Source organism: Takifugu flavidus, chromosome 15 (assembly GCF_003711565.1).
Source record: "Takifugu flavidus isolate HTHZ2018 chromosome 15, ASM371156v2, whole genome shotgun sequence".
NCBI classification, from domain to species: domain Eukaryota; kingdom Metazoa; phylum Chordata; class Actinopteri; order Tetraodontiformes; family Tetraodontidae; genus Takifugu; species Takifugu flavidus.
Window position 1 is genome coordinate 2,162,753 of NC_079534.1, and position 26,058 is coordinate 2,188,810.

Here is a 26,058-nt window from a genome sequence, read left to right on the forward strand (position 1 = left end):
GTAAACAAACTGAACCGTAATCCAACGCTCAGATCGATTTATTTGAACGCGTTGCCTGCACTGGTCGGTAGGGGGCGCCATTAAAGCGGAAATGAATTTGCTGGTAACTAGTCAGTGATTATATTTCCTGCTGGATAATTATAGATTTTCAAATGTAAAAATTTGAATTTTAGAGAGTTTTAGAAGGATAATTGACTAAAATGTTTAGTCCTGATTTAAGTCGTTTCTCTTGTATTTGAGGATATGTGTTTAATCTTTAAATCCATGGTTAGTGACACCAATAATAAAAAAATAAAGCGGCGCGTTGTGTTACATAATGTACCTTTTTTATTTTCATGTCACAGACCGTATATTAAAGATATATTTCACCTGCGGTAACAAAGACATTTGATTACATTTAATTAATATTCCTGAGCATTTTTTTTCTTTAGCTTGAGGCTCGGTGTACCTGTACATATTATATACACAGCAGATTAGCAACGAGCAGCACCAAACATGCACATATCACAAAAGCAGTGATAACCATCGTGTTGAAAACATGTCATCTTTATGTAAGGCACATTTACTGTAATATACCAGGTCAATAAAATCTTTCTGGGGACCCTGGGTCGCGTTAGAAATTAAAAATAAATTTCTTTTCCATGTATAACACCAAAAGATATAAAGCGTACCACAAAAGCCTAAAAAGGCAAAGTCTTTGCCGATGTTCTGCCAGCAGATGGAAACCTCACGTTAGCGTGACTGAAAATAGCAGAAACCACTTTGCTTCACATCCGTAAATGTCCGAAGCACAACTGTAACAGTGACTCATCTCAGAAGGTGAAACACATTCAGTTATTTGCAAAGAAAAAGCAAATATTCTTTACATTCAATAATAAACATTCACAGCCATAGCACTTTCTACAATATTTAAATACCAAAATGCTTACAAGCACTGTGCATTATATACAAACATAGAAATAGCATATTTATACATCTTGTTCATGAAAAATTCTGATTTTCCACAGTAGGTTTGCAGCCTCAGCAGGAGCTGGCCAGGCCTGTGGTGACGTCACCGACGCTCCTGCGATACTGAGCCTTGGTGTTGGTGACGGCGCCGTGCTTCTGACGGAGGTGCAGCCGCAGCTGACTCTTGTGTCGGAAGTGCAGGTCACATTTTTCACACTAGGGAAAAGAAAGAAACACGAATGAGGCGCTTCGTACTCAGGGATGGCTCCATCTTTAGGAGGCGGCCGCGCCCGACCGGGCCGACGGGGAAGCTTACATGGTAGGGCTTCTCTCCTGTGTGAATGCGCATGTGGCTCTTGAGCGTCTGGAGGTGGCGGAAGTGCGTCCCGCAGATCTCGCAGGGATATGGCTTCTCTCCAGTGTGGATTAACACATGGGCGCGAAGATGGGCCACCTGGAGTAAAAGGACACAGCCAGTTGGTAACTGTGCGCCGGGGCACCTGCCAAAACCCGCGAAGCCTCATCCTACCTGGACGAATCTGGAGCCGCACGTCTCGCACTTGTACGGCTTTTCTCCCGAATGGATGCGGGTGTGAGTCTTGAGATTGGCCGGTCGGTTAAACTGGGCGCCGCAGATGTTGCAGTGGTAAGGCTTCGCACCTGGAGTTTTAACATCAGGAGGCAGCGCTTTCAGAATCCAGATCCGTAAGGTCCATGTCGGGTTGTTATAGCAACAGTAATCTCACCTGTGTGGACAGTCTTGTGGCTGGCTAAATTGCCCTTGTAGCGGAAGGTGGCCTGGCAGTAGTCACACTTGTAGGGCTTGTCCCCGTGCACCTGGATGGTGTGGTCCTTGGGAGAGTCCTCCTCTATGAACTTGGAGTCGCACCCATTGCAGAAGAAAGTGTTGTTTTCTGTAGGAAAGTTGCACTAAATCAGTGTAAACCTGTACTTAATGAAAATCTCTGCATGAAAAAAAGGGGGAAATCCTTGACAACTGGATAAGTTGTCGTCAAAATGAGAAAGGAAAGGGGAGAAAGTGGTCTATTGCCTGTCTGCTTACCACAGCCGGAGGGGGGGAAGTCCGAGTGCAGCTTGGCGGCATCGTCTCTGCTGCATGAGTCAGTAGACACGTGACCCACATTCACGCACGGAGGGCTTTCGCAACCACACGAGGAGCATCTGTTGTTGCTGCAAACGCAGGAACACTCACTGGGTTGATGCGAGCCCTTGTTTTTGTCCGTCTATAGTTCACAGATGTCAAGGTGAGCAAAGGTTTTTACCTGATGCCACAGCTGTCGGCACTCGGAGACTTTAGGCTTTCTGGTCTGTGCTCGCTGGCTCCCTCATCTGGACGGACCTCACCATGTCCACCTGTTGCGTAAGTCCTGCAGGGGCTCTGCGAAGGGGACATGGCTGAGGCTTTGACGCTGCCCCCGTGAGCCTCCATTTCATTCTCATCAGAAGATTGGTTCATAATGATCAGCTTGTACTTCTTCCAGTTGCGCACTTTGAAATCCTTGAGACAGTCTGAAGAGTGTTTGGTGCTGAGGGCCGCATTTCTGCTGCTGTTGGACTCAGTGGGCGAGTTGGGCTGGCAGTCAGATCTCAGGGGACTTTGGGGGCTACAAATGACACCTTTAATCAAGTATGGGGACATTCTCGGGCAGCTGCTCTGTGGATGCTGGATACCGTCTTCCACCGTGGGAGTGCCAGACCTCTCAAGGCTCTCTTGGGCTCCTGATTGGATAATAGGGGCGGTGTAACAGGGGTGACATGATGACACTCGGTGGGGGTTGATAGGGTCCTGACTGTGAGCCACACTGGTGCATGGTACCTGAGAGCATCGCTTTGAGGAGAAGTTCAGCCCTCTGTGGGTGTCACCAAATTTAGGAGACTCGTCCAGGTGCCCATATGGGGCTTGGGTGTCACCGTAGATGTGATATGAACCAGAGGTGTTGATGCCCCTGAAGACATTAGGTACATATTTTCTGCACTCCTGCAGGGGAAGTGATGATGCCATGTGGTTGCTTTGGCCCAAAGCAGGAATCTTGTCGACCAGATATAATGAGCTGGGCTGCACCTCTTCCACATTTGCAAACAGATGCCTGCAAAACACGCAAATAACACGTTAAGGTTGTTCCGCTTTAACCTGGATCTCAAAGCTCTTTCTGTTTCCTTTACCTGGACTTGATGAACCTCTGACAGGTGTCGACCACATGTTCCATCTGAAGGAAGATGGCCGTGTTCATGATGGCCAGGACCAAGTTGTCCTTAAGGTTAAGATAAGATGAGTACATGAAGTCCAGCAGGATGGATAAACCCTTCGGATCTACTTTAGGGTCCAAGCTGATGGCACTAAGATTTTTGTTCTCGGGCTCCATGAACACTGAATAAAAGAAGCCACTGCAAGAAAACCAGGATGAGGTTCAAGCTTCAGCTCTGTCAGTGCAGGAACAGGTATTCAAATGTCGGGTCGGGTCTTGTGGTACCTGCAGGCCACCAAAATGGCCTTGTGAGCTGGGAAGCACTGGCCCTCCACCTGTATGGTGACGTCGGTCAGCATGTTCCTGCTGCGGAGCCGGTTGAAGTTGAGCAGGATGTCGCCCGGGTGGCGCGTGAATTGAATACAGCCATTTGTCGTCGTGGCCATTCTGTCAACCTGGGCAGAGGCAGGAGCCACAACGGGAGTCATTCTGGTTACTAGCGGTGGTAAATAGACAGACGGATGAACATGCTGTAGGAAATACTGGCACTAAAACAGGCACGTTAATAATGCTAAATAATAACAGATGCATGATCACAAACAATACCCTCACCGGTGATACCTTCTTCCATGGAGAGATGGATCCTATATCTCTAATTACAATGAACATAGAGGTATTGCTAATGTTGATGTTCTCTGTATTTGTGGGATCTACTGTCCCAGGGAGAGGGATCCCTCATCTGTGGCTCTCCATCAGGTCTCGTCTCTAAAAGACTTTTAAAAAAAGTAGTTTTCCTGACCCAGGTCGAGGGACTAAGTACAGATGGTGTCACAACTGTCCAGATTGTAAAGCCCTCCGGGGCAAACTGTGCTTGTGAGTTTGATCACAAATTTACATAAATTTGATATGACGTCACGCTGGTGCACTGGGATAATAATCTGACTTAATAACGCAGTGCTAAATCTGTTTTAGTACATCACAAGTCTTGATTATGTACCAATAGTTTACATGAGTGTCCACAGCAAAATAAGCTTTACTTCCTCTGAACAGAAGGGGGCGCCATTGAAAAATAAGGGAAAGTAGATTTATGAAAACCTTGATCCACATGTGTCTTATTTCTGGTTGTAACGGATCACAGTGGCTTTTATACCAAACAGCTGCAAATATTTACGTCGGTGTTACATAAGATGCGTTTAAACATTTACAGCCCCGAGCCTCTACGCAGATCGGGAAGTCCAAATGCACAGAAAACTCAAAATGAAACCGGACAAATGAGACACAACAACCCACGAATGAAATTCTATCGTTGTCCTCCGTCTCGCAGCCTGCAAACGTGCTTGACGTTGAGCACATTCCATCCTGGTTGCGCAGATTAAGTTGCCAGTACACACATGCACACGCAGTGGTTTCCTGTTCTTATTTAACCCATTAGAAAAATCCCCTCTCCTAAACTGACACTGATGGGGAAACTTTTTAACATTCATTTCGGCACGACGTGAGTTCAAGGAGTGGTTCCCTATTGCTGCATAACTTTGGCTAAAAAACCCCGAGGAGGCCAAAATAAGACTCTTTAAAACGTAAAAAAAGAGAATAGGACGTAAACGGCGTCTCTTTCATGTTGCGCTATTGTTTCCAGAATGACTCGTTGGAACGTCTCAATCCTCTGTGACCGCTTCTGTCCGGGTTTAAAATATTGTTTGTCGACAAAATAGGACGCGCTCGACCAAAAGCCAGACCGACCGAGCCTGTTGCGCCACTTTTTTCTGCGCCACGGTTTCGAGATCAGCCAGCGCGACTACCGCATCAATAACCATTAGAAAATGCAAATAAAGCTCAAAACGGCCGAAGGCTGAAGTCTGACAGCTCCCGAAGCAGGCGAACAAATAAACACACGTCCTGTCTAAAACACAAGGAGCTGTCAGAAGAATTAGATACTTTTAAATCTGTCACTCTGGTTTCTAGATAGAGACGTAAATAACTAAATAAACCAGTCCTGGATGTGATTCTATAGGAGCATCATCAGCACACTCCTGACCTAATGGTGAGGGGGGGAAAAGAAAGGAAAAAAAGTCACCTTGTAAAAGTTTCCTCGAAACTCAGCACATCACCAGTTCTCAGAATCCAGTTCTAAGAAACACAACAGCTCAATTCTCGGAATTTAACCACAGGGCTGTACCATTACGGCCGGTGGGGGGGTGTGCGGCTTGCGACAAACGGTTCCTCGGCCGCTTCTGTGGAGTTTTGTTTATTATAACACTTTAATATGTCACAAATGAATCAACATTATAATGCGGCTGCCGGACCCGTGCGGAATACCTATGAATCTTTCCGCATACTTCTCTCCCCCCCATGAGCTTTCTTCCACCCCGGTGGTTGAGTCCAAGTGCAAGGTCAGCTGACCAAGTTATAAATACCGTGGGGAATATGAGCGCCGAGCACGCTGCGGCTCAAGTTTGAGAGGCGAAAAGTCATCCAAATTCTCTTGAAAAGACCAGCAGCCTCTGAAACCAGGCAGTACTTTAATCATTCCTTCTGCGACAGCGCCTGAATGTTTAAACTGTCCCGTACTGATTATTTCCGGCTCCGCTAAGCGTGCGCAGCGTTCTCATCTCCCCAGAATCAATGTGTCTTCCCATCACTTCCACTTCTGCTTCCAGCATATCAGTAATCAATGAAGGAGGCAGCGAATCAGGAACTCGCTGTTGATTCAAATGTAAAATTTTACTTTGCTTTGCACGTTGAAAGATAATTAGGATCAGCCTCACCCCTCCATCCTCAGCTGACCCTGCATGAGGCCTGGACGTGGACGCTGTTCCACAACATGACCCAGGCACATGGCTGCCTGACAGGGGGCAAAGGTCGCGTCCTTAAAGAGGAGTTGTGCAAAAGCAGCTCGGGCCTCGGCGGACGTGGCTGCTTGGAGGAGGTGAAGGAACCAGTTCAACTCGGTTCGTGCACTTGAAGTTGGAAATCAAGCGCGCTGACGATACCGAGCTGTTTTGCACATGAGAAACAGCAGATGGAATTCTTTCAGAATTTAAAAAAAAAAGAAAAAAAAGATCTGATGTTTGTGAGCCTGCAGATATTTGCATCGCCCCCCCCCCCCCCTGCGGGAATAACCACAAATAGATGTTTGCGATCGGTGGCGCACGTCTGCTGGGTGGAATTTCCTCCTCCACGTGCACCGTTCGCTTCAGCTTTCTTCAAAACATTTGCACTGGACCGAGGTCAGGAATTTCATTTGGAGCCGCCGGACCGAGAGCGCCGTCCTTCTCCTCGAGGGCGCCCATCGGGCTTCAGCTGTGTTTCGGCGAGGGTTTTATTTTATTTTATTTTTCCTCCCGTTTCAAAAGTTCTATTTCGGTCTGTCCTCAAGACATTTGTCCCCCAGGCTTGGCCTCATGATGAGTAGCGATCCAGGCTGCGAACAGCAGGTCTCTGGGGACGGTTCAGAGAGACCGTCTCGGTGTGTGTCATTGGTTCAAGTCAAAACTGGGGGGGCATTTTTAATCCCCGACCCGTTGACCTCCCACCTTCCTCTGACTCATATTCCAGCCTCAACCAGGCTAAAAGACTTGATTCTGCAGATGTGTCTGAGCTAGCATGTGCGGGATCCGATTGAGCCCTGCAGCCGCTCTGCCCCGTCCGTGCAGCTGGGGCTTACCTAAATTTGACTTTGGAAACCTGCCTAATCCGCCGCAGAGACAGCTGAAAAGAAGAGGAACCGACCATTTCATAATCACCCGTGAGTTGTGTCACAACAGCAAAGGCAGTCAAGCGTTAACACGCTTCCAGCTCGCTTCTCTGGGGAGGCGTCTGCATGAATCTTTTCGAAATGCTTTTTTTGGCCGCGATATACGTGAAGACAGTAAAAAAGAACACCGCAAGGACAAAAACAAGAGCGCGGTTTGACTCGAAAGCAGCGTCAGGCGGGTTCGGCTGCGAGCACACTCGCTCGAGCTCACCACAAAACCCTCCAGAGATGAAGTGATAGCAGCTCGCCAAGTTGCGCTGTAGACATTTAAATGACTGAAGCCGACCAGCGCCACCACTGCAGCGGAGCCGCGTGCAAATCTGACATGATGCGCCACTGGATTTGACCTGAAAACGAGCCTTAAATTCTGTTGCTCAGCCATTAAAAGTAATAGAAAGGAGCAGCTCCGGGCAGCGATGACATCAAAGCCAACGCTCCCGGAATCCAGGAGTGACACGTGAATGTTTTCAGCGTGCATGTTGAGGAAATACTAACGGGCACAGCCTTCTCGCGTAAGGTGCGTCCAGCAGGAAGTGACACGCTGTTCCACGTGTCTTTCACGTGTTTTGAACTTTCTCGGGTTTCAGGTCTCCTGCTTTGATTTCACGGCCGCTCTTTGATCTTTCCTGGATACAGCATTGTCAGGAAACCATAACCTAAATGGACCAAAGCTTCTTTTTTGGGGGGGTGGGGTGGCGTTTGAAGTAAGGTCGACGCCGCCTGCACAGAATGCAGAGTCAACACGGACATGTGTTGCAACACTTTACCTCTCGCTGGATGTTATCTGTGGAAAAGTACCAGAGTACGTCAGGTCACCATGGCAGATTCCCCTGTTGTTTTATGGCAAAACCCCCGGGGAGGAGGACAGGGGGAGGGGGCCAGGGGGCAGGTTCAGCACAAAAACAAGAGGGCTGTACGTGCGCGCGAGGGAAAGTGAGCGAGAAAGTGAGGTTTAGAATTAAATGTCTCTCCAGCTCGTCTCCCTCTCGACCGTCAAAATGGTTTATAATGTAACCCCCCATGACTGGGGGGGGGTTCTATTTCCAAAAGGGATCAGTCGCTCAGTCCCCATTCCCCAGCACTCTTTCAATCACTGACATTTCATGTGTTTGTGTGTGTGTGTGTGTGTGTGTCTTCAGAGCTCAAATGACTGAATGTGGAAGGTGGCTAAAGACATTAAATAAGCCTAGGGAACATAGTGTACGCAGAGCTAATGCTATTAGGTGTCTATCTGAGCTAATTTGGCGTAAACACCACTGATTAGTGTGCATTACATAACAGGGGCCCAAGATCTTCTTATTTTCGGAAGCCAGGGAAACGGCGCATTCCGGATTTCTATACATTTCAACGCCAAACCGTCACCATATGTGATGCATAAAGCCACGCGCTACATCTGTGTAATTAAAGGACGCACAAGCCGAGCTCGCAGCGTTCCGAGGCTGCAAACGCTTCCCCTGTCGCCCTCTTATATCAAAAATTCACAATCTACTTCAGTTCAACGGCCAATCAGTACAATGCCCCGTCCTTCCATCCAGAACTTCTGCGTAATCCTGCTAACAAACGCACCGACCCGCTGAGAGGGGGTGAAAGAATTCTCGGGGAAGAATTTCTTTACGTTTAAGCTTTAAATATGACACAGGAGGAAACTTGACTTGTTTTGTGCAGCACAGAATTGGTTGAACCTGATCAGTGTTGCGTCAGAGCTGCTCCCGCGGGATAAAATCCCATTTGCTTTACAACGGTAATAGATCATTTATTAAGTGAGAAACACCACAGTTTTATTTGGAGTGCAAGCTAGCGTAGCATTGGCACTGCAATCAATCTCGCTCTTGCCTCGGGACGGCTGTTTTAAACTCTGATCCCAGCGACAACATCTCCTCTCATTGTGGCTTTTAGGAAGCGACCATTGGTTTAACCAGAAGGGGAGCATTCCTCACATGCATGCAGGCTCATCTCTGCAGAAACACGTGTTGGCTTTGATCGGATGTCTCCGGGAGATCATCCTGGGCAAAATGCTAACGACGGGCATGAAGGTGGTCTCCTCGCTCCCCCTGGCGCCTCTCACTGTGCAACCCGAGACCCTGCTCCAGATGGGCTTCCTTGAGCCCAGCTGGTGCCCACCGGCGCCCTCTCTCCATATTTCTCGGTGTTCGGCGCAGGAAAGACAAACTGACACGCTGTCCTGTTACGAGAGAACGTTTATGGGTTCCAAACGAGCATCTGCCCTCAAACAAAGGAAGGTTAGAGAACCGAGCGCTCAGGTATTTAAGAACTTGGCGGTCGTCGAGGCCGAGCCAGAACCAGGTGAGCATTTTCAGGCGAGCGATATTAACGAGCAGCACATGCACGCTGCACTCTACAGGGCTGTGTGTGAGATTCAAGTGCCCCCCCACCCACCCACCGCCTCTCAGTCTGACACTTGTAATATATGAGTGTTTCAGGAATGCAGGAGCAACATGGAAAAAAGGGAGTGTCAATGGGAGCAGATGTTATGTTTTTAATCATCCATACGGCTTTTGAAGCGCCCTCCTCTGCTTTTTGACCTTTTTAAACATGTTTTTGAGACAAACGCACAGTAGTTTATATTTATCCGGTCTGCAACAGCTGCCTGCGAGAGCTTCCAGGAATTCGCCGACTGTCAGCTAAATTTCTGTCTGAAATTGTTTTAATCACACCAAATTAAATACACACCCAGGCAGATTCTCTCAGATGTGTAATCTGTAACTGCAAACACAAGTCAGCAAGCCACAGGCTGTTTGCTCATCACTGGGTTAATACGGTTGAGATTTGGGAAGTTCACATCGTGATGCAGCAAAACTTGGGTCTAGGTCTCAAGTAATTCCCAAATAAAAAAGTACAAATGTACGAGCGCGAAAGCATAAACGCGTTGCTCAGTTTTCAACAGGGTTCCCTCCCACCCGAGGGGTCCTGGGTTTGAATCCCACTCTGGGAGTTTGGACGTCACATTCGGATCAGGTTTCACTGTGCAAAGGTGTGTTTGTTTAATGCTGGAGGCTGTGAGTGTGTAAGATTTTATGGTGTGTTTTCCTTAGTGTTTATGTTCCACCTGCAGGACAATATCAGCATTTTGACATATGGGTGAGGATTTATTGATGAATACAAGCCAAAAGGAACAAAAACCTTGTTGTGTCACATCATATTTGCCAAGAGGAGGCAGATTTATGGTGTAAAAGCTCCTTTTTCCACGCTCTCTCGTACAGCGCCCGCACAACGAGCCCTTCTTTTTTAAACGTAACTTTAATAGCCGCCCGCTGTGCTCCTAAATAAAATACGCTCTGTTTGCCTCGTGTCAACTGTGGCTCGCATTCCCACCATTCAAGGTCAGTGCAGAGGTGGTGGAGCCAGTTTGGGGACCGTGACGTGAAGGTGCAACTGCGTGGGATATGCAGCGTTGTTTACACCCGGAGTTCCTGACGGCGGATTTCTCCTAGAGACAGAGGTGGAAGAGAGGCGGAGCGGGACTCAAACCCAGCACTGACGGAAGGAAGAGCCAATGGGGCCTGCGCAGTTTCAGCACAGGCGCATTTTCAGGCCGGGGTCAAAGGATAGAATTCCAGGTCATCCCTTTGGTTTCACAGGGCTCCAGGGTAACCTGATCCGGGGGCAAACAAGTTCCTCACCGGAGGTGTGAAAGAGGGTAGTGCAACGTGAGACTAATCATCGTGGGTTATTTGGGTAACAGCCAGCCAGACGCACCATCTCGCATTTGACACCTGCGGGCGACTGGCTGTTTGTCATCATCCCCTGACTGGATTACATCGCTCCGAGGAGCAGGGGAAACGTAATGGGATCCAAACTGACGCAAGCCGGTGTCGGTAATCCACGCTGGAACCTAGCGTAGCGGCTGTTCCCGTGCTGGTGTCTCCAGGAAACAAGGCCCTTGTTTGTGTGTTCACATCCCATTTGTGGAGAGAGGGGCCGCTTTGTGTTGCCACCAGGTTGCAAACTGGTCGGAATCGTACGGGTGTTTTTTATAAAGGCAACCTGTCCGACAGCCAGATGTCCGACGGCGCGCTAACCTGAGATCAAAGGAGATCAAAGCCGTTCTAACTCGAATCACCCCTTGATCTAACTGTGGGTGCATAAAAGCGTCAGTTCCCCACGTCGAGGATCCACTGGGGATATTGGGGAGTGTAGGTAACAACACTGTAATTAACTCTTGACCACGTCGTCTAATGTCCCAGAAGGTCACAGCTGCCCCGGGTTGAGTCTCCCCGACACCCCTAATTAAATTACTTGACCACTAAAAAAGAGCTTTTGTCCTCAACCCCCCCAATGGTTCCATCCCAGCTACAGACGTCTTATCGCCATGGCTTCGACACTGGTCACGACCACGAAGCAGCAAGCGTTCCAATTTTCTCATTAATGCTCATCAATGCTGTTTAGTGACCTGTGGCCCAAGGCAAAGACTGGGCTTAGCACCCGAAGCTCTCCAGGGTCCATAATCGGTGCCGGGAAGCGAACATTGAGCTGTTTACTCCCTTAAAGGACGACCTTTAGTATTCAACTCAGAGTCTCTGTGAGATGCAAAGTCGAAAATTGACAACACTGGAACCAAAGTTGGACGGCGCTGGACGGGAGATAAATCCCCGTCTCCTCCTTCCTCTGTCGAGATGATCATCTTGACTCAATTATTTTTTAATTTTTCCAAAGCACTGCCTGAATGCAGATCCTTCTTAAATTTGAAAGAACGCCATTATTAGATTTACGGAATCTGGAAGGCGTTATCGGGCCAGCGTGAAGCTACGGCCCTCAGCCTTTCCTCGACACATGAACACGAGGGAGCGCTTTAGACACAGATCTGAGGTGCTCATGGGCACTGCGGCAATGTTTCCCAGCGCTGATAAACCAATTACAGCCATTACAGAGACGTGAGGTGTATGAGCGGTGGTGTCCTGGAGGCAGAGCCAGATTAAAATAGTCCAGCAGCGTCCTGCCATCGTCTGCCTGGACCTCTCTGTCCTCTCGCCGAGGCTCACATGGTCCTCGTAAAGTGAATCAAACTGGAAAATTGCATAAACTTCGAGAGAAGACGCGATTAGTTTTGCGTGACTGCCTCAGATGGCTTTGTCTGCGGCAATTAAATTTAGATTGCAGTCACTGACGTTATTGAATTATTGTTCCTTTATTGGCACAGCGCGACCTGATTCCAACATGTTTCCTGTTTTCCCAGCAGATATAAAAGGCTGTATCTTCTTCAATAATAGTATTTTGTCCTTATTTCACCCCAGAAGGACGACTTGCTGCCTCGTTCTAATCATTTATTTTGGTTTCATTCCTTGTTTATATATTGTTGATATCAGCTGTGATATAGATCTGAATGCTGGAGAGTCAGTTATGAAAAGAGATCAGATTTTACACCCTGAATGTGCACCATGCACACACACACACACACACACACACACACGCACACACACACACACACACGCACGCACACGCACACACACACACACACACACACACACACACACACACACACACACACATCCTCGTATTTCTATAGGGACACGACCTGTTACCTTGACTCCATCCCTAAAACTAACCTAATCCCATTTGTAACCTCAACCTTAAAACAATTGATTTTACCTTCAAAGATGTGGGGACAACCATGACACCCCCCCCAACACACACACACACACACACACACACACCAAAATGTCCTCAATTTGCTAGCAGAATGAGTATTCTGGTGCTTTGTTTGTACAACCCCCCCATCTGTCATTATCAGCAGGAATCACCATGTGTCTGAGCCTTTATCTCTATCTACTCCATCTGACAGATAAGGAGAAAATTGTGCTCCGTGTTTTCAATTCTAAGCGTGCACGCTTCTTAACCCTTCTAAATATTTGCCTGTTAGTCTTGGAAAGGGCAGCAGCTGGCCTGGGGTCAGCCTTTGACATTGACAGAGAGGGTGACGCTGAGCCTGCGCTGGCCCGTTTCTCTCCTTTCCCCTCTGATCCCCCCCGATCGGCCTCAGTTTACCCATGGGCGCGAGCTCCAGCGGTCCATCTCCACTCGGTCCCAGCTGCCGTTCTCCTCATAAATCTAAATTCCGTCCTTCCCGGCGACTGAGCCTCCGTCACCTGCGTGCTGCTCTGCTGCCTCAGCACGTCCTGCTAAAACATTAACGTTAAATGACCCAAACTAAAGCGAAAGACTCAAAAGCCACTCAACCAGCTGGACGCGTCCAGGTGGGCGCCACCCTTTCTGCCTCTAAAGCCTTTTTCGCGTCACCGTGGAAACAAGCCTGGCAACCTTTAATAAAACTTGCTAAGATGAAACAGCGTGCTAATTGAATGCGCCAACATACCATAAACTGTGCATCAAACTCATATTCCCCTTGTTTTTCATCACAACTTTGACGACCGTGAGGCAACAACACACCACAACACACCGGGACATAAAAGATCAGCTAAGATCAACAACCTGCTGCGGTCACATGTTTCGTGTGGACTAAATTAATCACATAAGGAATCAACAACTACTTCTTTCATGCCCAAACGGCTCCGCGTATTTTACGTGTCCCGGGGTGAGATCTGGGATGTGTCACATGCTTACAGCGGCAGGCGGTTTTAGGATCACACAAAGTACACAACAAGTTCAACGACAAGCTGCGTTAGCAACGCGGGCGGGGGGCAGAGATACATGCGATTCATTTCTGTTGATCATGCAGAAAATGTAGACATCTGGGTGGAGAAATGAATTTCACATGACGGCCCGATGAAGATAAATTCCTCTGCAGGGTTCAGGCCTGTGCGGCCTGAGTTCTTCCCACCCGGAAAACTCTACAAGTGCTGGGAGGTCTCGGCATTTTTCGAAAAACACGGCAAAGGAAATATTTGTTGAAGGTCGTAAATTGAGCCCTCGCTTGGAATTAGTTCTGGTCGGCGGCGTCGTAAAGATCTGTCGGCCCCGCGGCCAAATGTGGAACATTTCGTTGTCTCTGGGAGGACAAAAGTGTTGCCGTTCCCATAAAACCGGAGCAGGAGCAGCGAGTCGCACGGCCAAACCCACATTTTCAGGCTTCTGACCCAGGAGAACTTATAAAACCTTCTTAAACATCTTAATCAAACATTTATCAGGTGTTGGAGGGACTTTCAGTCACAAACCGCTGTATTGGTGAGGGGTGGGGTGGGGGGGTCGTCGTCATGGTGACCGTTTCTGCTGCTTTTGCACTTTGATAGAATTAAGTGTTTTAAATGGATCCGGCTTTCCAGTAGTTCTGGATCAGAAGGGAAGAGGAACGGAGCCAGAACGTCACGGCTGCCAGAGTCTTTGTGCATCAACGCACCGCAGCCACAGTTTGACCCCCAGGGGATTCCCCCCCCCCCCCCCGCCCTTTCCATTTAAATTCAAGATTAGATTTTCTTAACTTCCTTAATCTTAAGATATTTCTCTCTTAATCAGGGCGGAATTGCACCACCACCCTAATAAAAAGAAAAAAAAAAGGAAAAACTATTCATTGTTTTTTGCATTCTTTCCCCCCAGCCTTTGAAATCCATCCCAGGCCTTCTACTCTGACATCATGATAGGTGGGTCGCTAACATTCTTCTCAACATTTCAGCCCTTCAGGAGATCGAAAATAAATGTTTCTCAACCAAACTGCTGCCAGGAGGACACAGAGATGAACACCGTGATTTTAACTGCTCCCCACACAGCTTATACGGAGACCCCGGTTCCCAAGGAGACCCTCGTCTGTGTGGACGGTGACGTAGGTTTTGGAGGGGAGGGGTGTCATCTTGGCTCTGACCCATCCGATAACGACCTGTGCTGATTCCACAAGGGTTTGCGAGGCTCACATGACGACGCAGACATGCTAACGTGGAAGCGGCAGCAGACACTGGGACTTCCTGTCATGCCGAATATGGAACCTCAAAGTCAGGCTGATCTCATTAGTTAAGCTTCAGGGATTATCTGGTGTTCTGGTCCCCCAGCGTGAGCGTGTCTTCATGTAACCCATCTGAATCAATCTGACTTTGATTCAGATGCTCGATATTGACCACTCGGTGGTCCTTTTACTCCCATGAGCGGAGGGAAGAAGCAGAAAAAACAGGGAGTGGGTCAGGGTTAGGGCACAGCTTCCTCTCAAGGTCCTCTGATCTGAAAGAGAGCTGGCATATGAAACACATGGCAACATGGCAGAGTCGAACCGGGTGAGAGGTCACGTCTGATCCCAGAGAAATCGCGGCCGTAATCAGATCTGCAAAGCAAGGATTTGTTCGATTTTAGTTTTTCAAAGCGCTACTGCTTCAATGATCGGATGGGTGCAAAATATCAGAAATATTATAGAAAAATACTAAAACTAAATGTGACAGCTATAAGAAAAAATGGCAGTGATTACACTGGATTATTTTTATTTGTAGATTAAAACTAAGTTTAGAAAACCAAAAGCCAAAGGCTTATGTCTTAAAAAGGTCATTGCATCCTAACCCGATAATAAAATATTATTTTAGAAAGGTGCGCTGACAAATTTAAGATACCTTTTAAAGATTCTTTAAAAACAAACAAACAAACAAACAAACCAACCAACAAACAAAACAACTATACAAAATCCGGGAAGATAAATTATTCAGTTTTTTAAAACCGTACATACTGACCTCTAGTGGCGGAAATACAAACTGCAAGACATTAGCGCGTCAAACACTGTTTAACATGTAGTTATAGTGATCATATACTCTTACATGGGGGGGATTTTAATATAGTAAATAATTAGAAATACTAATACTAATATATTTATCCCATCATTTACTGTGGGTAAACTCTGTTAACTGTAACCATAATTAATGAATGTGTAAAATAAATCATTTATAAAACTCAAATGAAGCTGATAGATGAACCATATGTATTTTGAGCACGCATACACAGTTATTTATGTGGGTTTTTAAAAGACATTTGTGACAAACTCTGAATGCAGCACACTATTTTCTGGAACGTAACATGTAACAGGAGAGTGATGGGAATCCCGTTAATGCTGCCAAATCTTCAGGATGTCACAATATCGCTTTCTAAGCATGCTGAAGGTTGTGTCGGGGCCTGGGGAGACAACACTAATCCGCTTCCAGTGTTGCCTTATCTTAATCCTTATTCTAGCACAGTTTGTCTGCTTTGTCTCTCCCTGCAGAATTTTCCATACACAAGAGGCTACATTTAAAAAGTAAAACAAGTTTTGGCTTTAACTCTTTCCTGAGTTAATTTTCTGGCCTTTTATTTGACATTTGTTCACTGACTTTGTAAAAAGTCAGGTCTGATTCAGAACCTGAAGGATGTGAAGATTCCCATCATTTTAATGGACTTTGGTGTGGAGTAATTAACCTTATAAACTCACTTAACCTTTCGGATTCATAATCTTGTAATCTCAGTTTCCACCTGTCAGTGACATCAGAAGTCAAGTGATCGTTGACAGTTACTGCCAGAAGAAAAAATAAATATAACCCAAACAGTAGAAATGTCGCCCTCTGGCGGCGGTGCAGCGTCACTGTTATTAAACGCCTGAGTCGATCGAATATTTCACAAAAATCCCATTTTAAATGATCAGCAATTTCTCGTTTGAATTTTTTTGTTTGATATAATTTCCCAGTAATTTCTGATTTCAGCTTTATGGATCCGTCATCCGTTTTCATAGTGCAATGACAACCGCTTTGATTTATTTGGTTTTTGTACATTATGAAAACAAACGTCAATGATCGCAACAATCAAATATAAATGGATGCATTTTAAAAAAGACAAAAAGCGATTTTTTTCCCTTTAACTTTTCCTGATAACTCTAAAGATTAAAACCTGTGGTAAAACATCTATTCTGTTTCATGACATCATTTCTTTTTTCATTCATTCAGTTTACCTTTGGCATTGTACCGATGACCTGTGGCACAAATTTTACACTAGAATAGGCTGATAAAGTAGTTTTTCCCCTATTTGTAGTTTCTACACCAGCGTGTAAGATTCTCTTGCCCCAATCTTACCGCTAGATGGCGCAATAATCGCTTTTACCTGCTGCGTTTGTTGTTCTTGCCTTTAGCAAAATAACTAAAAACGTTCTAAACAGATTTAAATTAAATTTCCATTATACAATGATAAGGGGCCAAGGAAGATCTGCTTGAATTTTGGTGACGTTCCAGATTCCGAAGGGATCTTCCAAAGATCACAGGTCTTAAAGCATAAAGCGACATACTGTATTACGTAAGTTCCTATTAGCTCACAATATGTGGGGAAATGACCTGCTTGTTTTTAGATCGTACTAAAGGAAGACAGCTCACCATGTCTCCATCCTGTCATCATTATAATCTGGCCATCCTCTCACTGAGACTAGCCCTCGAATACAAGATGAGCCAGACAAACTCATGGAAGGAATTCCAATTAATTGGAGTATTCGTTTTGGGTTTAAGTCACCAAATGCTGGAGTTACTGTTTTGGGGCCATTATGTTGCAAGTGAGGGGAAATTCTTCGCAGTCTTGTTTCCAGGGAGTCAGAAGAGCGGACATGTCGGGACAGGAGTCTTTGGGCTGTGGAAACTTGGTTTATCTTCCCCTGAGGCTGACTTCATACCTGGATGTTGTTAAATTAAGCTGGACAGGTAAAAAAAAAACCCCACCAAATTCCCGATTTAAGCAGATGAATTTTATTAACTCAGAAAACTTAAAACACACCAAACATATCAGCAGAGTTGCAAATAAAAGCAAATAAACATGTACACCATCGATTTAACGCTCCTCTCCAAGTACAGCCTGGAGGGGGGAGGCACTCCCTCAGACGTAATCCTTGCCCTGCGGGCCCGAGGAGCGGGTTGGTGGGTAACGTGGAGATTTCTGGGAGCCCTTTTTGGGGCAGCTGCAGCACAGGAAGCCCCCTCCTATTAGAGTGAGACAGGCCGCCCCCCACCCAACATACAGAGCACTTCCAAACTCATACCTGTTGGAAAAAGGGTCACATTAAAATCATCAAAGCTGAGTGATGTCATAATAAAGGGCCGTGCGTCGGGCCAGTGTCTCCATGTGCACCCCGGTGCTGTCAGGAGAAGAACCCACCTGGAGTTGGTGGGCGTAAACGGGTCGTAGAATTCCTTCGCGATCCTGTGACCGTACCAAGACGTTCCCACTAAAGCGAGCAGACCTGGGAAACCAAACGCTCGTGTTATCGTGCCGCGCAGGTTAAAAGGTGCAGGAATTTCATCATTTCTTCATCTCTCGGCTAAAGAACAAGCCAAGTCCTGCACGAGAGGCTGACCAGCGATGATGAAGATGACCCCTCCAGCCAGGGCCACTTTGTCCTTCTGCTCCGGTTCCTCTGCCATGAAGGTGGTGCACCTCATGCCCACCATCTCCACCAGGAGACAGATGACGCTCAGCAGGACGGACGCCAGCATCAGCCCCCGAGTTCCCTGAACGATGCCTGGAGATGAAGACGCAGACGGTGACCCCAGCCCCCACCTCCAGTTAAATCAACTGACTCTTGCCAGCTAATTTATCAATCAAACAAGCTCGTTTGGCTTCTGCTTTTGTGTTTCTGCTCAGAAAGAGCGGGTGGAATTTGAGCGGCGTGTCCCAGCACGCAGACAGAGCTCAGGGTGGGAGATAAGGCCACCGTCTGAGCTCTTGAACAAGCAGAAAATCAACTTAAATAAAGCTTTTATGTGGTCCTGAACACTATTTTACACCCTCATATTAACATTTCCAAAGTTCCTGTCTTTTTTCAATGAGACTCAACACAAAAGCTGCTTTCTGCTCCAATATGATATCAGTGGTTGGTATTTTTTTCTGTACTAAAGCTATAAATGAACAGAAATAGTGAAATATCACCTGGCAGCTGGAGGAGCGAGTCGTAAACTTTACACTGAATTTGACCCGTGCTCTGCGAGACGCAGCTCTTCCACAGGCCCTCGTACATCGCCTGAGCTGTGATGATGTTGTCTCCTGCATAGGACGACGCTTTCCACTCCACCATGATGGTAGAAGCGATGGTTCCGATCAGCCCCAGGAAGGCTAAACTGAAGCCCAGGAGCTGAATGCCTGCGTTGGCCATCGCTGGAAATGTCCCAGATATAGTGCAGATGATGGTGTTGGGGGTTGGAAGGATATTCTGGGTGCAGTTCCTGTTCAGATCTATCCCCAAACGGTGGGTCTTACCTGTGCATCATCAGCCTGCCCTGGAGGACAGGGAGGGTCCTGGAATTCCAGGACATGTGGGCGGAGAAGGATGCCATCTAGTGGACACAATAGCCAGGTGCAGTTTAAACACAGCTATTTCTTTATTATTTCTTTTTCTTTGAATGTGTCTGATTATTATTATTTTGTATAAAATGTGCCATTTAGAGGCAGAATTTTAGTAGTTATATATATTTATGAAGTACTTTCACCTTTCAAGCAAATGTTTCCCTGAAAGTTCTGATTTATAGGAACAAATAAAACGACTATATTCTGATCTGGGGGCTGATTTTTATTTTAGTTTTGGTTTAAATGACTTGTCTGTTTTTTCAGAGTGGGAAGGGGAAATCACGGCAGCAGCTGGCCACTGACCAAAGGTTCCGTCTTGCCTAATTCACTGGTGTGTTTGCACTTTTTGTCAGCTGGCCTGCTGCATCAGTGAGAAGGGAATCGCTGCGGGACTGAGGTGAGTTGTACTCAACATTCCAAATGCAATAACATAACTTTGAGGCTTCCCTCTGGGCTGAAACCTTCCCGTCTGTTCTTCTTTCCTCCTGTCTGGATAGTGAAAATGCTGAAACCTCCGGGGCTGGCTCTGCTCCTGCTGCTCTTCGTCTGTCAGGAGGCAAACACGGACGCTCAGATCTCTTGTCCCTACAGATGCCATTGTTTTACTCCCGCTCAGGTCCTGTGTGGAGACGGAGGAATATCATATTTACCCAGAAATGTGTCCAGGAAAGTCAAGGAGTTTATACTAATGTCGTCAGACCTGCAGTATCTGTTTTCCCACACTTTAGCAGAGAGCCCCCAGCTCACTAAGCTCGTCTTTCTCAACAATGCTCTTCGGAGTGTTCACTCGCAGGCCTTTGAGCATCTGGCGGAGCTGCGGGAGCTGGAAGTCAGCGGCAGCCCCCGGCTGGACAATTTATTTCCAGGCACTTTTGAAAAGCTGGGAAATTTGACTAGACTTATGCTGAACTACAACGGATTTAAGAGCACGGCTGCGGGCACGTTTGACTCTCTGAAACAGCTGGAAACCCTGGAAATGAGGGGAAACATCATCTCAGATCTGCCGCCGTTTCTTTTTGGGAACCTCCATAACTTGCTTGTCCTGGATTTGTCCCTCAATAAGCTGAAAGGAGTGAAGAGGGAGACGTTTTCTGGGCTTGGAAGACTGGAAATACTGAAAATCAACAACAACTTGCTTAGCAACCTCACCGCTGACACGTTTCACAATGTCTCTATGCTGACGGAGCTTCATCTGGAGGGGAACAAGATATCGGAACTCCCTGATGACATCTTCTTTGTGCTGACCGAACTGAAGGTGCTGAACCTCAGAGGGAACCTTCTTACAACCTTCAGTGATAAAGCCTTTGGTTTTAATGCTTCAAACTTGAAGGAGCTGAACCTAAAAGGCAACGCGCTGAGAGAACTGCACTCTCTAAGAAGTTTGTCATCTATTTCTGACTTCATCCTGGCGTCGAACCAACTCTCCACACTTCCGGAAGACATTTTCTGGAACATGACAGTCCTGGAGAATCTGGATTTGTCTGAAAACCAGCTCAGGTCTCTGCCTGGGACAATATTTACCGGTCTATTGGGCATGAGGACAATCCATCTCAACCAGAACCACCTGAGTGAGCTGGACGCCAAAATGTTTGAGGACCAGGCTCTAGTTGAACAGCTCTATCTCTCTGACAACAAGCTGGAGACCCTACCAGCGGGGGTCTTTGACCCCTTCACCATCCAGATCACAGTCCGGCTGCACGGGAACCCCTGGAGATGTGACTGCCACATGTGGAACCTGCATGAGTGGGTGCTGAGTAACAGCCAGGACATAGAGATGCTGGACAGGATGCTGTGCGAGAGCCCCGGCTTTCTGAGGAGGCGGCCGGTCGCCTCCATCCAGAGGGACCAGCTGGTCTGCAGCTTGTCTAACGGGTTTGGAGGCTGCGGCCAGGAAATTCACAATAACACCGTGGTCATCAAGTGCAAAGTGGATAAATGCTCGCAAATGACGGTGAAGGTGCAGTTTCAGGAGGACGACGGCAGCGTCATGGAGCACGTTTTGCAGCCTGAGCTTTCAAGCTGCAGGAATGAGACAACGGTCGGACGGCCTGCTCACTAGTTCTCATCAGCAGACTTTGTCCAGAGCGCAAATATGCCCTCATTCACCTGGCCTGCCTCCATACAAAGTCAGATTATCAATTCACTACAGTAAACAAGCCACTAACTCAACAGCTGAGCGATAGCGCAGCTGGACAAATCTTCCCCGGGGTTCATAGTTCAGCTGAGTGGTTGTTGTTGGTGCTGTATCTTGCATTTCCAGAACTTTCTGATTTTGCTCTTTCAGAGGTTTTGGAAGGTTTGGTTTCAGTTTTGAAACACAACATGTTGAAGATCTTCATGAATTGTTTGAATCAACTGTCATATTCGCTTCGAAATGTCCCATAATTCCCAGTCAATAAGAACTTTCAATAAATCAATAAATTTGCAAAAGAGACGTCAAAGCAGTGCCAGAGAAATTGTGAGATATTGGAATGCATGGATGATGTGGGGAGGGTACTATGAAAATGGAATATCATATAATAAAAGTGTGTGTGTCAGGGTGTTCGTGCTGGGGCCGTTCTGGTGCACAGACAGGATGGAAGTTGTGAACTCTCCTGTCAACCCGGGGTTTTAAAAGTCCTCCTCGGATCACTTGACTGCTCCTAAACAGTGGCGGGGATGATAAAGAGGGAGGGAGGAGGGAAGGCTTGACACAACAAGGCACACAGATGGCTACACCTTGAATACAGCACCCTAACCCGAGGTTAATAAGGGTCAAAGGGCAGGGGGTCCATTGGGTCCTCTGTCCAAGTCTGTCCCAATTCACATGACAAAAAAATCAGGGCTGTCTAAAGTTTGGAGGAATGGCCCTTGAGGAGGTAATCCTCACTTGACCAAAACTAAAGGGTAAAGTAGGTAGTTTAAAGTGTGGGTGGGGAGGGGGGGGGGGTGTATGGAGAGACTTTAATAGGATAAGATGTATAAAAGAGAAAATATGGCAAAATAACTGTTTAAGGAAATTTTAGTTGTAGTTTTTCTCTTTATCATAGTTTAAAGGTCCTTGTGCACAAACGAGTCATCGTTATGGCCCTGCAGAACCACCAAAAGAGAAAAAAGCTAATTAGCATACGGCTAGGCGATTTGATAAAGCACTTGAAACGTAGAGTTCAGAGTAACCAGAGCTAACCACAAATTTGTCTTCGATCTGACTCAGTCTAAAGGTTCAAAGCGCTCTGTGAGTTTGAGTTGTGCTTAGTGCTAAAATACGAGCCAACATCCATCACTGTCACTAAGGCTCCATGCCCAGCAAGCAGCCGCAGGGTGCCAGAACAGCTCTGGTGCGGGCTGAAAAGCACCTCTTAACCCCCACGCTTGTAACTCATCTCTGCCCTCCTTGGTGGGCAGTCAGTGCTGGACGCACAGCAGCTCTCCGAGGGGTGCAGACATTATCTGGTAAGACAAAAAAAAGGTCCAATACAACACAAAGCACTGGGGACAGGAGCAGGAGGGGAAGGAGAAGGGGGGGTTGTCCCCCACTATTCCCACAGTGTTTAGACTGGACCAGTTTGGAAGGCGGCGCTGAGGGCAGGGCAGAGGTTTTGGGACAAGGAGTAAAGGTCATCTAAGAGTGAGTGCGCGAGGAAGGAATTTAAAAGATATTGATCCGAACGTGTAAAATAGCTCTGGAAGCGCGTGACATCATCCAGAATGTCTCTATCATTAACGCTGACGATATCCGTCGCCGCGCTCGCCATCACACTCACTGACGCGATTACCAGATCAATTAGATCGCATCTGGGAGCCCGTGACAGGTCGACGCACATCCTCCGTGACACAGTGACCTGGACACCTCAGGGACAAAAATAGGCCGTTTTGCACATTCAAAACGTGAGTCTTGCTGACAAACAAGGGTCAATATTTTCCCCTCAGTGCACACAGATGCCCCTCAGTGGACGCTAAATAGGTGTTGCTGACCAAATTAAGAACAGCTGACCTGATGCGGCGTGTTAAGTGGATGGAGAGATGTCACCAGAATGGCAATCCTATAGCATAGTGGTGCACGGGCTTTTGTCCTGCTCGTCCCTATTGGTGGATAACAAGAGGCTATAAGCTCCTTATCATCACATTACAATTATGGAGAATGAATCAGGATCTATGGCTCTCATGCAGCTCGCCTTTGTGCGCGAAGGACCGCAGCAAAACCTGGAGATTTGTTGAAAGTAATTGAAAACTCCCCCCACACTTCATGGCGCAGCAGCAGAAGTAATTCACGAAGAGGCCATTGTTTCACCATGGGAGCAGCTCGACTGTTCCCGGCGAGATGAATATGAGTGAAACGCGGCGTCGGGCAAATATGAGAGGAAACACTCTGCCGACAATGCTGCAAATCACCACAATCAGTGGTGATTGTCTGGGTTTCATTCGTTTCCAGGAAGGGTAGCAGATGAATGCAAGGAGGAATTGGAACATAACTCACAAGGACTCCTGCAAGAGTCGTTTTTGTCAGTGTGATGGTGATGATGGTGATGATGATGGTGATGATGATGGTGATGATGGAAGCTTGTTTCAAATCAACAATCACAGTCATGTTGCAGCCAGTTGACGCACAAGAAAACACCCATAAAGGGCAGCCAGTGATCACTTATGATGGAGTGGTGGAAGAGAAAGGAAGGAAAAGTGGGATTGGAACCAATGATGAACGTTAGTCCACCCTAATGTTGTGGGACCAGCAGTGGCTGCACCTCCCATCATCCCATCACCTCCCATCGTTGCAATTAGTGGGTTGCAAAGTCGTAAATTTACCGCTTCCAGTGTCACGGTGTCACTGATTCCAAATTCTCCCCGCGGATGCTTTGACTTCCTCCGGCACGTTGTGGAGTTTTACCAAAAACAAGCAGCTAAATCAAAAAGGGGCGAATCGAAGCGGCGGGACAAGGGGCATTGTCCATTCACCATTGATATCGAGGGCATAATCCATTCATTAGCCTTGATGTGAACCAGCGCTGACTTCAGGACCCCCGTCAAGCGCCATAACAACCCTAAAGACAATACTGCGTAAGTTCACCCGCGGCGGAGGAGGCAAAGGCGTTTTCCGGTGAATGTTGGGGGGGTTTACGGGTAAGCGGGGACTCTGTCAGTGTCACTGTGTTTGTTGGGAGGGGAAGGCCATCAATCAGAAGCTTGCTGTTTACTACTGGCTGCTTTACACCGTTTGGGAAAGTCCTGCATCAGAGTGGGGTTCCTGTAGGGGAGGGGCAGAAAGGGGGGATTCCACAGAACCAGTGCGGTACTCAGCACAAATTGCCTCAAGATGTCACCTTTTGGGGCTCCACCATTAAACCCACTCCACGCGCTCCGTCACCTATAGGTGCGGTTACGGAACGAGCCGTCAGCACTTCACGGCTCCTCTAGTCTGAGGAGAACAGCCTGGCCTGAGGAGTTCTCAGCCTTTAAGACCAGGACCTCTGGGATCGGGCAACAATAAGCCTTCTTCAGCTAGCATGGACCCCCGCCCACCCTCCTTGCCTCCTCCTCCTTCTCACAACCATTAAACCTCTTCCTGGATAAACAAGGGGAAGGTCCTTTATGAAGATGGAGAGGGCCACAAAGAGAGGAGCCATTGAACCACTGAGGGGCCTGGCTTTGTTTTTATGTTTGGGAGGGTCTTCTCAAAGGATGCTCTGATAGGAGGGGGAGCTTTATTTTTGTCTTTAAGTCCTACTTACTGCCAGTCTTCTCCCAGCTGGGCCAAAACAGGGATGTAAACTTAATTGACTGTATCATTTGCGCACCCAAAGGGGTTTGCAAAAGTTATCAAGGGGGGGGGGGGGGGGGGGGGTCTTCTGCATTTACGCAGATTTTGATTTTGCAGCAGATAAATAAAAGACCAAGGAGACCCTGGAAACAAAGTTGCCAGCGACACATTTATTTCCAGTTTAATCTCAGATTCCATGAATGTCAATCAGGAACAACGCAGCAGTCCGGGGGCTGTTGAGCCTGCTGGAGGTGCCCCAGTTTGACGCCATCAAAGGGAGGCCCGGTCTTCTGGTGACGACCTGCCAGGTCTGTTGACGGGTTGCAGGACTCAAAGCATCACGCTGTCGGGGCTGCGCTTGTCTGTGGATTGCGAAAGCGGGGCACCTGTGACCTCTGGTCACGCTCTGCTCGCGTCCCGCTGTGTGAGCACCACGCTCAGGACACACGCTGAGACCGTCAGCCCCTCAACCGCCCGTTAAATGGACAATGACCGGGACGACTCTGCAACCGCCGCCAGTAAACTAGGGTGAAAATACACCTTCAGGTCATCAATCACTCTTATCTGCTCTGTCTTATCCCTAAGATTTGTGATCACCGCCCGGATCCTGTCTGTCGTCTGTCCCGGTTCATTCAGGACGTGGACGTGGACCGAGGAGCCGTTGTTCTAAATACTGTGAGGTTTGATCACTAATCCTGCAGTCGTGTGAAAGTGTCCTCCAACTCCAAACGTGAATGCGTGTGACTGGATGCGAAGGGCAGGTCGTGAACACCAGCGCTGCACAAATGAGAGGGTGAAAGGGTGAAAGCAAGGGTGCTCGAGTGTGGCGGGTCATGCAGGGGGGTGGTGGTGGTGTGTGTGTGTGTGTGTGTGGGGGGGGGGGTGGATGTGTTAATTAGGCACATAAGTATTTTAGACCAAGTCCCTGAACCTGCCTGCTTTAGCGAAACAAGAAGAAATCTACTACTTCTTGAAGACATCATATGAGGGTTCTACTGAACAGGCAACACTTGAAATCAACTCAGAAGAATTAGTCAATGATTAACAAAAAATGCATGTAAATCAGAGTGTTTGGGGTATCCAAGCCGCTTGAAACGGTGTTTAATAAGTATTTTTATGAGATACGCATTCCTACAGTCTTGGATACCTTCTGATTTTGACATTTACTGTGCAGAACTCAGAGCATC

The 26,058-nt window shown here is 47.4% G+C and overlaps 3 protein-coding genes across 5 annotated transcripts; 1 reads left to right on the plus strand and 2 right to left on the minus strand.

Annotated features, from left to right (window-relative positions):
• Positions 1 to 304: 304 nt before the first annotated feature.
• On the minus strand, positions 305 to 5,382 carry bcl6ab (BCL6A transcription repressor b). Of its 3 annotated transcripts, none has more exons than XM_057057444.1 (9): positions 5,230 to 5,382; positions 3,441 to 3,610; positions 3,133 to 3,354; positions 2,232 to 3,056; positions 2,012 to 2,139; positions 1,695 to 1,862; positions 1,478 to 1,608; positions 1,265 to 1,402; positions 305 to 1,164 (listed from the first exon to the last, which is right to left on the minus strand). In XM_057057444.1, exons 2-9 carry the CDS (start codon positions 3,599 to 3,601, stop codon positions 1,021 to 1,023), a joined length of 1,917 nt encoding a protein of 638 aa, XP_056913424.1. In that variant the 5' UTR covers positions 3,602 to 3,610; positions 5,230 to 5,382; the 3' UTR covers positions 305 to 1,020. The 3 variants fall into 3 exon arrangements, with proteins under 3 accessions (XP_056913424.1, XP_056913423.1, XP_056913422.1); XM_057057443.1 differs by lacking the exon at positions 5,230 to 5,382 and adding an exon at positions 3,768 to 5,179; XM_057057442.1 differs by lacking the exon at positions 5,230 to 5,382 and adding an exon at positions 3,768 to 3,801 and having other exon boundaries at positions 3,441 to 3,651.
• Positions 5,383 to 17,523: 12,141 nt separating this feature from the next.
• On the minus strand, positions 17,524 to 19,057 carry cldn1 (claudin 1). Its single transcript, XM_057057424.1, has 4 exons — positions 18,724 to 19,057; positions 18,152 to 18,316; positions 17,953 to 18,037; positions 17,524 to 17,836 (listed from the first exon to the last, which is right to left on the minus strand). Exons 1-4 carry the CDS (start codon positions 18,944 to 18,946, stop codon positions 17,674 to 17,676), a joined length of 636 nt encoding a protein of 211 aa, XP_056913404.1. The 5' UTR covers positions 18,947 to 19,057; the 3' UTR covers positions 17,524 to 17,673.
• A 334-nt stretch (positions 19,058 to 19,391) lies between these two features.
• Positions 19,392 to 21,571, plus strand: zgc:153913 (carboxypeptidase N subunit 2). The gene is made up of 2 exons (XM_057057423.1): positions 19,392 to 19,534; positions 19,635 to 21,571. The coding sequence occupies exon 2, from the start codon at positions 19,640 to 19,642 to the stop codon at positions 21,194 to 21,196; it is 1,557 nt and encodes a 518-aa protein (XP_056913403.1). The 5' UTR covers positions 19,392 to 19,534; positions 19,635 to 19,639; the 3' UTR covers positions 21,197 to 21,571.
• The last annotated feature ends 4,487 nt before the right edge of the window (positions 21,572 to 26,058 follow it).